The following is a 15131-nucleotide window of genomic DNA, read 5'->3' as shown; positions in this document are numbered from 1 at the left end:
ATCATTCTACGATCATTGGATGCTGAGTTATTAAGTGAAATGTCAAACGGCGCAGTATCGCAAAATACAAAAATGCTGATTTTTGACATTTCGCTTAATATCTTGGCATCTAGTGATCATAAAAAGATGATTTAAAGGGTTGATCACCCTTTTTCAGTGGTAAGTGACTAAGACCCTCATTAAGCCTGAGTATGGTGAGGTTGCAAGTTCAATTCTGCCAATCACGGAAATTAAACGAATTTTACTGCAAATGCTACAACTAATAGCGTGAAGGTACAGAGATTAGTGTAGTTGGACTGCATCATGGTGAATTAGTGTGTACAGTTAGGCTGCACATTTCAACTAAGGGTCATGGTATTCTTCTAACGTTCCCTATGAGGCCATTGTCACTACTATACCTTGGCGAGAACTTCCTGTCCGGATGGTCACTTCACGATACCGCTTGGGATCAGTAATGGCTAGATGGTCATCCTAGATGGTAAAGCTGAGGGTAAGGTTGCTTGTCTAAACCTCTTCAAAATCCTACGATTAGTTTTGTCAAAATTTTACTATAGATTTATTATAGTTTCGGCAGAGTTTTGGCAGTTTCAGCATTTATAATAAGTTTTGGCAGTTTCACCTTTCTCCAAAGTTTCACCAGTTTTTTAATATAACTTTAATATAGTTTCGGCAGAATTTCACTTTTTGGCGAAACGCCATCTTGCCTAAACCCCTAGGTTTCGGCAAGCAACCTTAACTGAGGGTGCAATATCTTAGTGGTAGTTAGACCTTCTGTTAGGTCTTAGACCAACCAAGGTGTTCATGCACAGAACAGGTAGCATGGTTATGGGGTTCGATTCCCTACTCTTTGAGTCCTGGTTGGTGATCCCTGGTGGTTGACATCCACCATAAGGGGTGATCCTGGACAGATGCCTGCTACTTTCTGTCTGAGTGGTCACTACAAAGTATACCACTTGGGGTAAACAACTGTACTATCGGTACTAGGTAATCGCGGGCTGTAGTGGCCTTTGAGTACCTAAAATGGTGGTATAGAAGGGTACTAGATGGTTGATGTTACCTGTCAAAAGTCCTCCATGAAAGTAGGTGCTCTCTAAAGGTCGTAAAATAAATTGAGTACCAGTATCATACAATGGGTTTAAGGACGAGTAGGCAGTGTATTTTTAGCTTCAGATCAGCCTTAAATGTAGCCCGATGGGGATGTCTTCAATAGTGGTGCTGTTACCTGAGGAATTAAGTACTCGGTATAATAGTTGCCCATGGAGATGATAGGATTAAGGTTGCTTGCCGAAACCTAGAGGTTTAGGCAAGATGGCATTTCACCGAAAAGCGAAATTCTGCCGAAACTATATTAAAGTTGTATTAAAAAACTGGCGAAACTTTGGAGAAAGGCGAAACTGCCAAAACTTATTATAAATGCCGAAACTGCCAAAACTCTGCCAAAACTATAATAAATCTATAGTAAAATTTTGACGAAACTAATCGTAGGATTTTTAAGAGGTTTAGACAAGCAACCTTAGATAGGATACTAGTCCAATGATGCTTCATAAGAAGTAGAGGGAGACTTGGCCGTAAAAACTCTAGTAAAGTAAAAAGATGGTTTAACCACCATTCGACTTGTCATTATGAGATGATTCCAACGAGCTATGGTGCATTTTTCTACGATCATTGGATACCAAGTTATTATGTGAAATGTCAAACGGCGCAGTATCGCAAAATATAAAATGCCAATTTTTGACGTTTCACTCAATATCTCGGCATCCAGTGATCATAGAAAGATGATCTAATTACCATTTGACTCGTCATTATAAAACGATTCCAACAAGTTATGGTGCATCTTTCTACGATTATTGGATGCCGAGTTATTATGTGAAACTAGTGCTCTACATGAGCCAGCTCGAGTCGAGCTACAGTCTGGCTTGGCTCGGCTTGAAGATCTGTGCCAAGCCAAGCCTGAAATGAGCCGAGCCACAAAAAATCTTGGCTCAGCTCAGTTCGAGCCAAGCTGAGCCATGAAAATCCTGGCTTGGCCAAGCTGGGCTCGAGCTGGCTCGAGCTTTATCATAAAAACGTTTTCGCAACGTTTTTACTTTAAATAATTAAAAAAAACATTGTGAAACATTTTTTACTTTTATATTTATATAAAACGCCGAAACTATTTATTTCGGCATTTTTCCTTTTGATTTTACATGTAAAAATGCCGAAACTGATAGTTTCGGTGTTTTTTTTTCGATTTTACATGTAATAACACCGGAATAATTGGTTCTGGTGTATTTCCTTTTGATTTTACATGTAAAAACGCCAAAACTGATAGTTTCGGCGTTTTTTTTTTGATTTTACATGTAAAAATGCCGAAACTGATAGTTTCAGCGTTTTTTTTTGATTTTACATGTAAAAATGCCGAAACTGATAGTTTCAGCGTTTTTTTTTTTGATTTTACATGTAAAAGCGCCGGAATAATTGGTTTTGGCGTATTTCCTTTTGGTTTTACATGTAAAACTGCTGAAACTGATAGTTTCGGCGTTTTTCTTTTGATTTTACATGTAAAAACGCTGAAACTGATAGTTTCGGCATTTTTTTCGATTTTACATGTAAAAGCGCTAGAATAATTAGTTCTGGCGTATTTCTTTTTGGTTTTACATGTAAAAATGCTGAAACTGATAGTTTCAGCGTATTTCTTTTAATTTTACATGTAAAAACGCTGAAATGGATAGTTTCGGCGTTTTTTTTCAATTTTACATGTAAAAACACCGGAATCATTAGTTCCGGTATTTTTCTTTTTGATTTTACATGTAAAAATGCCAAAACTGATAGTTTTGGCGTTTTTTTTTTGATTTTACATGTAAAAGCGCCGGAATAATTGGTTCTGGCGTATTTCCTTTTGGTTTTACATGTAAAACCGCTGAAACTGATAGTTTCGGCGTTTTTCTTTTGATTTTACATGTAAAAATGCTGAAACTGATAGTTTCGGCATTTTTATCGATTTTACATGTAAAAACGCCGGAATCATTAGTTCCGGTATTTTTCTTTTTGATTTTACATGTAAAAATGCCGAAACTGATAGTTTCAGCATTTTTTTTTCGATTTTACATGTAAAAACGCCAGAATCATTAGTTCCAGTGTTTTTTTTTCAATTTTACATGTAAAAACGCCGGAATCATTAGTTCCAGTGTTTTTTTTTCAATTTTACATGTAAAAACTTAAATAAACATTTTCGCAACGTTCTTTAATAAACAATGAAAAAAGTTGCGAAAACATTTTGTTTATGCATGCATTATTATATAAAAACGTTTCGCAACATTTTTTGTATAATAGCTCATTTGGCTCGTGAGCCAGCTCGAGCTTTTGAGCCAAGTCTGTTACAGGCCTCGAGCTTTTTGAGTTGAGCCTAATAACTGGCTCGAGCTCTTCCAAGCTGGCTCGTGAGCCACCAAGCCAATTTAATCGTGGCTTGCAGCTCCGAAACTTGAAAAAGCTTGAGCCAGCTCGTAGCCAGCTTGGCTTGTGTAGAGCACTATGTGAAACGTAATATTTTTAGGTTTCGACAATTTTGATATGTCAAAACTATTTCAGCATTTTGACAAATCAGAGAGCCAATGTCAAAATGTCAAAATAGTTTTGACAATTTCAACATGCTGAAACTCCCTAATTTCGGCAGGCAACTTTAATCCAAAAGCGCTCCTGTTTTTTGAGACTTCGTTAATCCACTTGACTAAAGGTTTTAATAAAAAAGTTCAGTTTTTTTACATGTTTTTAATAAACTGATTTTTTAAACATTCGTATAATTTTTTTTTTTACAAAACTTTTAGGTCGAAAAAGTTTTTATTTAAAAAAAAAATTTACTTTTTTTTTGGCTAGTAAAAAAAAAAGATTATCATCCGATCTGATCTGATTAAATCAATTGTGTAATATATCACGAGAGTAATGTTTTAACTTATAAGTATAATAACAGTATGAAAATGAAGGGATGTTCTGTGTAGTAATTTCAATTATCTCTTCTAATCCTTTTGAATTAAAAAAATTCTGCAATGTAATATTAAAAATCGTCATCACTCCAAAAAATCCATTTTCCATGACGTGACATTTTTTGGCAAAAAAAATAATTTTTTCATTCTCTTTATAAAAAATGGCTACTAATAAACGTAAAGGAGGTCGTCCATAAAATGAAATATGGAAGCATTATACACAAGGTGAGCGTGATTCAGAAGACACACAAGTAGAACATGTAATTTTTGTGGAAAAACTTATAGCAGAGGTGATGTATCTACATTATAGAGTCATATTGCAAACCATTGCCCAAACGTTCCACCTCACTTAATTCGAAAGTATCAAAAAGTATTTGAAAAGAAAGCGGACAATAGTAAAAAAAGAAAATTTTCTAATCAAATATCTTTATATGATTATCATGATACTGATAAACCACTTCCTCAAGGAAGAATTGACAAAATAAACAGAGCCTTGTTAAAGTTCTTTATATGTTGCAGAATATCTTTTCGTATGGTAGAATCTCCATTTTTCATAGATTTTATCAATGAACTTAACGTTGCATATGACCATTCATCTCGTGATCTATTGGCCAATTGCTTATTTGAAGATAAATTAGGTGATATCAATTCTAAAATTTGTAAAGAATTGCAAATATCGGATAATTTAATGTTAGGTATTTTATCTAAAAAAAAAAAATATTGGTGAAAATTTGTTGACATATTTAATTTATATTTAATTTTTAATATTAACTTTAGACGGTTGGTCATTCCCTAACTATTGATCTATATAGAACTTTACTATATTAACTTTAAATCAAAAAGAATATATATATCAACTTTTCAATTTATCCAGTGATTCGCATACGGGAGAATATATTGCAGAAAAGATTGAAGATGTTATCAATCGGGTTGAAGTATCAAAATTCTCAGCTATTGTCAGTAACAATGGTTCTAATGTTCAAAAAGTTCATGAATTAATTGAAAAAAAATTTTCAAACATAATGAACGTTCGATGTATGTCATATTACATAAATTTAATGTCATGTGACATAGTTCAACATCTATTCACTGATAAGCTTCTGAAAAAAGTGAATATTTTAGCAATATTCTTTAGAAATAATGCTAGAGCAAGTAAGAATTTAAACTTAAATGTAATAATTTTATTTTAATAACTTGCTAAATTGAAATTTTTTTTTTTACAAAAAAAAAAATTTAGGTGCTAAGTTCCGTGAACTTTTAAACACAATGAATATTAAAGGCGATGTAATCGTGCCTTACTGTAAAACAAGATGGATGACTGCTTATAAAAGCATTGACGATGTTTTGAAAGTAAAAGTCATTCTAGAAAATGTAAATTAAACTAATTTTAATTATTCAAAACAATTTTTCTACACGTCCAATATTTAATATAATTAATAATTTTTTTATAGATGGCAGCTAATCATTCAGATTTATTAACAAATGATTAAAGCTCCGAACAGGTCGGTTTGGTCTGGATTATAGACGGTTCGGATTAGAGCTGAAATCCGTAAGAACCGAACTGAAAAACTGGCGGTTCGGTTCAGTTTAATCCGATTTTTATAAAAATAAGAAAAATCGAATAGCCGGCTATCTAGTGATCGTATAAATTCGGGCCATATATCATTGGATTCGTCTCGACGAGACGCGTCGAATGGCAGTAAGATCATGTCTCTAGCATCGATAGATCACACGTTAACCCATGCTAAATGATTTATCAATAATTGGAATTATCAAGCTATCTATCGGTGCTAGAGACATGATCTTAGCACCATTCGACGCGTCTCAGTGAGACGAATCCAATGAATATAAATTTGTTCGTGTACGACTACTGGATGGCGAATTATATCAAGTTTCGCATTTTTTTAAAATTTTTGAGCGTTAAAAATTAAAAATTCCGATACACGAATTTATTCGTCGTCCAATGGTCGTACAAATATGAATTAAAACTCATTGGATTCGTCTCAATGAGACGATTCGAATGGTGGTGAGATCATGTCTCTAGCATCAATAGATCGTAAGTTAATTCACGCTAAATGATTTATAAAAAATTGGCATTAGCAAGCTATCTATCGATGCTAGAGACGTGATCTTACCACCATTCGACTCGTCTCATTGAGATGAGTCGAATGAGTTCTAATTCATATTTGTATGACCATTGGACGACGAATAAATTCATGTATCAGAATTTTTAATTTTTAACGCTCGAAAATTTTAAAAAAATGCGAAACTTGATATTATTCACCATCCAGTAGTCGTACACGAACGAATTTATATTCATTGGATTCGTCTCACTGAGACGCGTCGAATGGTGCTAAGATCATGTCTCTAGCACCGATAGATAGCTTGCTAATTCCAATTATTTATAAATCATTTAGCGTGGGTTAACGTGTGATCTATCGATGCTAGAGACATGATCTTACCACCATTCGACGCGTTTCGTCGAGATAAATCCAATGATATATGGCTTGACTTTGTACGATCACTAGATGGCCAGCTTTCGATTTTTTGCATTTTTATAAAAAATTGGATTAAACTGAACCGAACCGCCGGTTTTTCAGTTCTAATACCCGAACCGAACCGAACCGAATTTTGAGCCAGTTTTGGATCGGTTCCCCGGTTTAGCCTGAACTGTTCAGAGCTTTACAAATGATAAAATCAAACCCATCATTTGTTCATAGAAGTTTTTTAACGAGTTGAAGATTCTTGGATTCGTTCTAAATCCATTGTATAAGGCTGTATTTAAGGTTGCTTGCCGAAATCTAGGGGTTTAGGCAAGATGGCGTTTCACCGAAAAGTGAAATTCTGCCAAAACTATATTAAAGTTATATTAAAAAACTGGTGAAACTTTGGAGAAAGACGAAACTGCCAAAACTTATTATAAATGCCGAAACTGCCGAAACTATAATAAATCTATAGTAAAATTTTGATAAAACTAATCGTAGGATTTTGAAGAGATTTAGACAAGCAACCTTAGCTGTGTCAACGTTAGAAAGGAGAGAAGCTGATTTAAGCGATTGTTACTTAGAATTAGCTCATATTTTTCTTGCAATAAAGAAATTACCACAACAATCTTATACAGAATTTTGGAATTATTGTGTTGAAAAAATTAATACACGTTTCAATGAATTTGATGATAATGATTACTTGCTGACATTCTTTTTAAACCCTCTTTTTTGAAGTATTGATTTATTTATTATTATACTTATTATTATTTTACCTTACTAAATTAAATATATTTAATCAGCTGAATCCTTAAAATGCGGAATTTAAATGCGAATAGTTAGATATGCTGGAGAAACAGCACAAAAATTAGGAATGGATTTAGTTAAGGCTCGCATTCTTTGCTCTCATTTAGGCTAAACCAATTTAATTATCTGTTTTACATTTCCCTCTTCCCAAGATTTTCCTAAAGTCAATCAAAAAAAAAAATATCACGTGATTTATATGATATTCATTGATCTTTAATGTAATACCTTAAATTTTTTTCTTGCATATTAAAAATGCAAACACGTCAAACAATTATGCAAGTATATGTTTTAAATATAACACAACATTGCTTTAAACAAAGAACTCACATGTTTTTATAGTAGTTCAAATAAATGAGGGTACTAAAATTTTAACTGGATCCCTTGCGAAAGAAGTTGAAGAAAATGACCTATTTTCAACTTTATTTGATTCATTAACTCCTGGAAATTACTTACACTATAATGTACGTGTTGAGGTTAGAAATAAGGATACAGGACCTTGGATTACAGTGCACGAAGGATTAGAAAGTAAACTATTATTAATGAAAATGTTAGAATTTACAAAGCTTAAATATGTTATCCTTCCATCTGATATTGCTGTATCATCACCATCACATATACGATTTCCTAATGCTTTTACAAGACTGATGGAATTCAAACTTCAACTCCCAGTACAAAAACGCGAAAATACACATAATATATTGTTATATAATCATATTATTCAACTTTTACAAAATAAAAATGTTGGATGGATTGGTGATGATCATCTTACTTACGGAACATGATTTGTTGAACGTATAACTAAGGCTGTTTGGTATATTGATCCACATTTGGAAAAATTGTGTTTAAGAGGGTGTCATCTTCCTTCATTATTTAATTCTCTTTCAGTGTATCAGCAAAATGGTGCTTACAATGAATACTATCAACAAATGAAGAAAAAAAAACCACAACTTACACGTTTAGAACTATTTCAATTAGCTAATTCTATAGAGATTTCTTTAACTGAACCATGGGTATCCGAAGCTTTTTGGCAAGAAGTTATATCAAACATTTTTGAATTTACTTCAATGTTAAAAAAATATACTGAAAATCTCAAAACTACTAATGATAATATGAAACGTATTCATAAAAGTGGAAATCCAGTACGTGAACCATCCTCCAACTGTAATATTCATCTTATTTCCAAAAATGATGAAGAAATCGATGAGAGATATTTTGAACTAGATTCTGATCTCAAGAATAATGAATTATTTGATTTTGTTGATCTTGATCAATATGCACCAAACGATCCTATAAAAAAGCACAATTTTATTCGAGATATTCAGTTGTCTGTACCTGCAGGATTATATAGGTTGGTTTTAATTTATTAACTCTATTTTTTATAAGAAATTATTTATTGAAATATTTGAATTTTATATTTCAGATATCCTCACGGTAATTATCTTGGAACACTTAACTTTATATGGAGAGCGCCTGATATTGAAGAAGCTAGTGAATATTATAAAACTCTTAAGGCACAGATGATTACCCGTATAAATGATATAATACCAATATACTGTACTAGACAAATGAAAAAAAATGTATTTCAAAAGGCAAGTTGTAGTAGTATTATTGCACGATGTACTTTTTAGTTAAAAACTGATCAAAATTTTATATTTAGTATTCACTAGTTCGTCATCTCTCAAAATCAGTATTAAGAATGTTATATCATGATTTAACTGGTGATGCTTCATTAGCAAATGATCAAATTGGTAAAGAAATAGAAGAAAGACTATGTCTTATGATATCATTAGAAGACCCTTCTATAATAGTTGATCTAAGAACGAATAATGGATTTAAAGGATTAAAATTTGATATATTCTGGGATGAGCTTGATGGATATTTTAATGAAGTAATTATAATTATATTTTGTATTATACAGTTTAATGATCAATATAGGACCCCGGATATCTAATATAAAGGTTATAATGGACTTTTGGTTAAAAACACCCCTTTTTGCTGAAACTCAAAAAATCGTTTATTGTAAATATCTCAGCATCCAGTAATTCAATTTTAATGAACTTTTTTATTTTGTAGCCCTCATTTAGCTCTACAATTTAAAAAAAGTTCATCAAAATTGGACCACTGGATGCCGAGATATTTACAAAAAACGATTTTTTGAGCCCCTGAAAAATGGGCCAATCTGCCGAAAGTGTGACTTATGACCTGTTTTGGAGATATCCGGGGTCCTATCAATATTAATATTAAATTTATATATTTCTAGCATAATAATACAGTTGTTAATGAGCGTCGAACAAATACTATTTTATATATTCCATATGCTATATCTATTCGAGAGTTACGAAATAAAATTATTACTCGCTTAAATACAAAATATCAAGGACCACCTCTGCCATACGATGTTGCAGTCCCATCAGAAGAATAGATAAGATTGAATTTTGCACCATCTAATGCATATACTACCAAAGCTATGCATTATACAGGATGTTTTAATGTAAAATATAAAGTGCAATCCTGATTATTAAGTATGAACATGAATTTAGTATCAAATATCAAGATTATGCATGTTTTATCTCGGCAGATAATAAACATAAGGTGCCTATTAGAGAAGATGTGCCTATATCTACGGGTGTTCGTAATAAAAAAACTTTGGCATTAGCTGAAGGGGAAATTTCTGCATCTGATCATAACTTTACCAAATTATCATTAACGCCATCTGTTACATTATTTATTGATATACCAAATAATATATCTGAATCTTTCTATGATAGAAAAGTATATGTATGTTATAAAGACACAGTATTTCAGCAAAGTAGTGCTTTAAGACATTCAACAGAATTTTTTAATCTTGTGAAACATCAATATCAAAATCGACCCTTTCCTACAATTTTATCACTCTATACTGATGGAGGTCCCGATCACAAATGTACCTTTGGATCTGTTCAAGTAGCTTTAATATGTTTATTTTTAGCAGGTGATTTTGATATGTTAATTGCAGTTAGAACAGCTCCACATTACAGTTGGTGTAATCCTGCAGAAAGGTTATAAGTATTATTAATTATGGATTACAAGGTGTTACTATAGAGAGAGAAAAAATGACCAAAGAACTTGAGAATGAGTTTGAGAATTTAAATACATTAGAAGATATACGTGAAAGATCAAAAGATAATTCAAACCTAAAAACGGAATTGGAAAAATGCATTATAACAGTTCAAGAATTACTTTGTGAGCGTACAGAACATTTAAATATGAAAAATGAAGCATTTGAAACTGAGAATCCTGCATCTGACTTGGAAATTAATGAAATGTTTGAGGTAAATATTTTTATTGTTATTAAAGGTATCTATTTTATCTTAATAATTTTTAATATTGATTTTTTGAAGAATATACTGCGAATTGATTTCACAATAACCAAAAATGAAACTACTCAACAACAATTGCGTAAATACAAGCCTCTAGTGGAATTTATTGAAACTCATTGTCAAGAAAGGGCATATTCCTTTCAGGTGATAAAGATTACTTGTAATAAGAATTTTATTTAAATGCCAATTATTTATAAAATCATTTTTTATTTATTTTTTATTTAGATTAAGAAATGTAATCAAACTACTTGCAGCATATGTTACTCTATTAGAATGCCCATTGATATCTTCCAAAGCTTACATTTTTTGCCTGACCCAGTACCATCACGAGGTATTACTGATAATTTTTATAAATACGATATAGAATCATATTAACAAAAATAATCATTTTTGAATAGATAATCCTGATCATTATGAATCATTTGTGAATTTATATGGTAAATCTACAACAGAAAAATTTTGTCCTTCCCTAATCAGTCTGGTGTCTAAAACTGAGCCAGCACCAAGTAATATTCTTGTTTCTGCTAAAATTAGAGATTATATAAAATGTAATTTTTGTGGAAAAATGCGATACCTATATAGTGGTTTACGATTAACAGAACAAGAAATGCAAGATTTAAATTTTGCATTACAAACTTACACTTATTCATGTAGATCACTAATTTTTCCCGAAGATCATAGTTTAGCCTAAAAGATTTTTGTTCGAGTTCAAATTTCTTGTGATTCTCCTATTGAATTTCTATATTATTCTTCAAAGAAAGTAGGAAATATTCCGATTTGCTATTGGTGTGGCACAGATAAGGATTTTGTAACTGTACCCCATGCCAATTATTACAGGAAAAGTTTAAATTAGTATATCCTTTATGTAATACATGTAATGAAAGTGGAAAAACATTTTATAAACGGTTGGAAAAGAAAGTTAATGGAAAAAGACAAAAAACTAGCCATAATTCTAATTAAAATATTCAATTTTGTAATTAATTTTTTGTAATAAAAATTTTGATTTGCGCGTGACTTATATGTAAGTCACGGGATTTTTTCAAAAAAATTTTTTATTGAACCCCCCCTCCCCTAAATTCTCATAAATAACATAATGTAAAACAGATAATTAAATTGGTCCAGCCTTATTAAAATATAAAAATAAAGAAAGTCCTTTTGATCAACTATATACAGAGAGAATAGATAATCTGATTAAGTGGTGGTCAAGTATAGAATTAGAACTACTATACTTACAGCAATTTGCGATTTATTTATTTTTGATCTGTCCTAACAGTGCCAGCTATGAACGTGGATTTTCCATTTGTGGTTAGCTTTCAAATAAAAGACATCTCAAACTTGATGTAGAGCGATTAGAATCTATGTTAAAATTAATAACATATTATAGATCAAATGCATCTTACGAACTAGCTTTTTATGGAAGAGGAATTAAAAAAAATTCGCAGAAATTTAGTGATAGTGAATTAAATAATATTATAAATGAAACCTTAGCAGAACGGTCAGAGTTTGAAGATGATGATGATGAAACTGCACCAGAAGGGGATCAAGATGTACAAAGAACAACCGATAGACACATAATTCCAAGTCATAAAGTAATGGCGTAGATTGAAAATACATTAGAACTGTTTAACTTAAAGATTTTAAATGGATTGGAAAATTTTGGATTTCCAGAAGAAGAAGAAAATGAAGAAACTAATAGTAATATAGATGGAAATAATCAAAATGGTAATAAAGTAGTGGGAAGAAGAATATTAAATTATAATGTTGATGATTTAGTAAAAGAATTTGAATAATAATTATATTATTAGTAGTAAATAGTAATAATAGTAATAATAATAATGATAATCGTTAAATATAATATAATATTAATAATAATAATATTTAATAATTAGTTAGTATTTAGTAATAATAATAAATTCATATATGTTTTTTTCATTTTATAATTAGTAATATAAATATACTACATTCGAAATAATAATTTTTTTTATATAAATATGATTATTTTATTAGATATAATTATATAAACATATTACATTCGAAATAATATTTATTTTTTTATATAAATATGGTTAGTTTATTAGTGAATTTAGTTTTGACAATTTCAATATGTCAAAACCATTTCGGCAATTTCGTACAGTTTTGGCAATTTTGACATGTTGAAACTAGTTTCGACATTTCGATAATTTTGACATATTTTAATTTTGGCATTTTAATATTAGCCCATTGAGTTTTAGCAGGCAACTTTATGTGCAATGCATCTTATAAGCAAAATATGGGAATACTTATCTGCAACTTGCCGTTTAGTTGCTATCATTGCTGATTCTGCATCTGTAATGATAGCAGAAAATTTTTTGGGACCAACCTTTTCTAAAACTTTCACCATTTTTTTAGCATTAAAATTTGCTGTATATGAAAAACTTGACATGTCTTCTAAAAAGTAAATGTATTGTTTTCGTTCAGGAGTCATTATAACAAATGCATAAATTGAATGTTTTAACGGACTTGCCTAACCATCAACACCTTTAATAAATAAAAAATCTTAATATTAAACAAAATTAATTCAAACTCAAAACATTAATAGAATACTTACATCATAATGTAAGGTTTTTGGCCTTCGCCAATTTCTTTTCAATTTTTAAAGTAATATTTGCAAGTTCACCATCTAAATGAGTAGTCGCAAAAGCAGTTCGCTTAGATAGGTTATATCCACTATTTAAAGATTTAGTAAAATCTTTAAAGTATAGAGAATCAGCTGCTACAAAAGGTATTCCTGAACAAACAAACCATCGGGTAAGTGCTTTATCAGCTCGATTACTCTTTACTTCATCAATTTTATCAATATCATAATAAATTTCTAAAGTTGATTGATTATCAGATATTTTTCATTTTCTACTTGATATAGATGAAGTTTTTGAAGATTCACACTCATTATCAATTTTCCGGAGAAAATTTAATTGAACATTTTTAGGCACATATCCTTTACATTTCATTGCAAGATGGCTCTTCATTTCATTTGCTTTTCCCAAGACCATGAAGAATGACAAAAATTACATATGACTCCCTTATGCTTTCCTTTTCCATTATTAATTTTCATAAAATATTGCCAAACATCTTTTTTAGGTCAAATGCCTTCCAAGATTTGGTGATTGTGTTTCTTTGTTAAGTGGTAAGTTAATTTCACTTGAACCTTCACTATTACTACTATTTGAATCCTATATACTTCTTTTTCAAAAAGTATCATAAGGCTTCAATACGTCCTGTCGCTCGTTATATTAATCACCAATAAGGTATGCGCTTTTTGTTGTGTAAAATAACAGATAGTCACCTGAATTTATAATTCAAAAATTTTATTTTGGTTATTTTTGAAATGAGAATTCATGGAAAAATTCCATATAAAGTAATTTTAGGTTTGTCCATTTGTGATTTGTCCATCAGATTGGGATTTGTCCATATTTGGGATATGACTATCCAAACTAGGTTTTTCCAGTTTTTTCACCATGGAATTTTACTAAAAGCTACTGGAAAATCCCATTTGTCCTGGTATTTCCTTTAGACAAATCCCAAACTTATGGGTTTAAACAGGATCGCGCTACTTATAATAAGGGTTACCGTAGAAAATTGGTTTTTACTAATAGTTTTTACCTTATTTTTTTCTTAAATTTTATTGGTTAATTGGCTAAAAAGAAAAAAAATCATAACGATGTAACATAAAATTTCCTTTTATAGTAGGATCGCAAAATTTTATATATGATTTTTACGTAGAGCACGAGGTGACCTATCTTTATAAGTAAGCAGGATCCTGTTTGGACGGCAAGTATAGGTTGGCTGTGTTTTATTAAATTTAACAACGTACTAAATAATGGAAGGTACATGCATTAAATACAACAGCCGCTAAAACAACTAATATTACTAGCTATTAGAAGAATCCACGTTAAGACCCCAGATACCCCAGATAAATATAAATTTATTGTATGAAATATTGTATATGAAAATAACGGTAATTTCCCAAACATGCTACCAATATGTTTCTTTAACAAAAAATATTTACTATATTACTAAAAATACAAAATCTAAAATCTGTGTTTAAGGAAGAAATAGACAGCCAATATTTCTAAAGAATAAAGAAAAAAAATTGTCAATTTTAACGGAAGAAACTAAAGGAAAACCTCAGACATTCACAATAAACCTTTTTCTAAAAAAAAAAATAGTAAAATAAAATATATTAATTTTCGTTAAAGAAAAGAGTACCATTATGAATCTACCTAAGAAAAGTAAGAAATCCTTTCAAAATCTACAATAGAACTGCGAAGTTGTTAGTGTTATTATTGACGCGGTACGGTGGTATTTTACATAAACTAGTAGCCACCTTCAAGCCACTATTCTCACTGGGAAAATCAACCAACAAAAAATCGTATAGTTTTCCGAAAAATTCGGAAAATCTTTCTGAAAAATACATGATTATGATTAAGAATAGGATTGGAATATGATTAACTTTGGAAAGAGACTTGACAAAATAAGAGGAG

The 15131-nt window shown here is 30.8% G+C and overlaps 1 protein-coding gene across 1 annotated transcript; it reads left to right on the top strand.

The window, feature by feature from the left end:
- Positions 1-7274: 7274 nt before the first annotated feature.
- Positions 7275-8619, top strand: OCT59_009666 (uncharacterized protein; the record flags this gene model as incomplete). The annotated part of the gene is made up of 3 exons (XM_066132513.1): positions 7275-7328; positions 7573-7920; positions 8056-8619. The coding sequence occupies 3 exons, from the start codon at positions 7275-7277 to the stop codon at positions 8617-8619; spliced, it is 966 nt and encodes a 321-aa protein (XP_066000153.1).
- Between the last annotated feature and the right edge of the window lie 6512 nt (positions 8620-15131).

This window comes from Rhizophagus irregularis, chromosome 18 (assembly GCF_026210795.1).
Source record: "Rhizophagus irregularis chromosome 18, complete sequence".
NCBI lineage: Eukaryota > Fungi > Glomeromycota > Glomeromycetes > Glomerales > Glomeraceae > Rhizophagus > Rhizophagus irregularis.
Note: the sequence above shows the minus strand (reverse complement) of the source record. Positions and strands in the feature narration are given on the sequence as shown.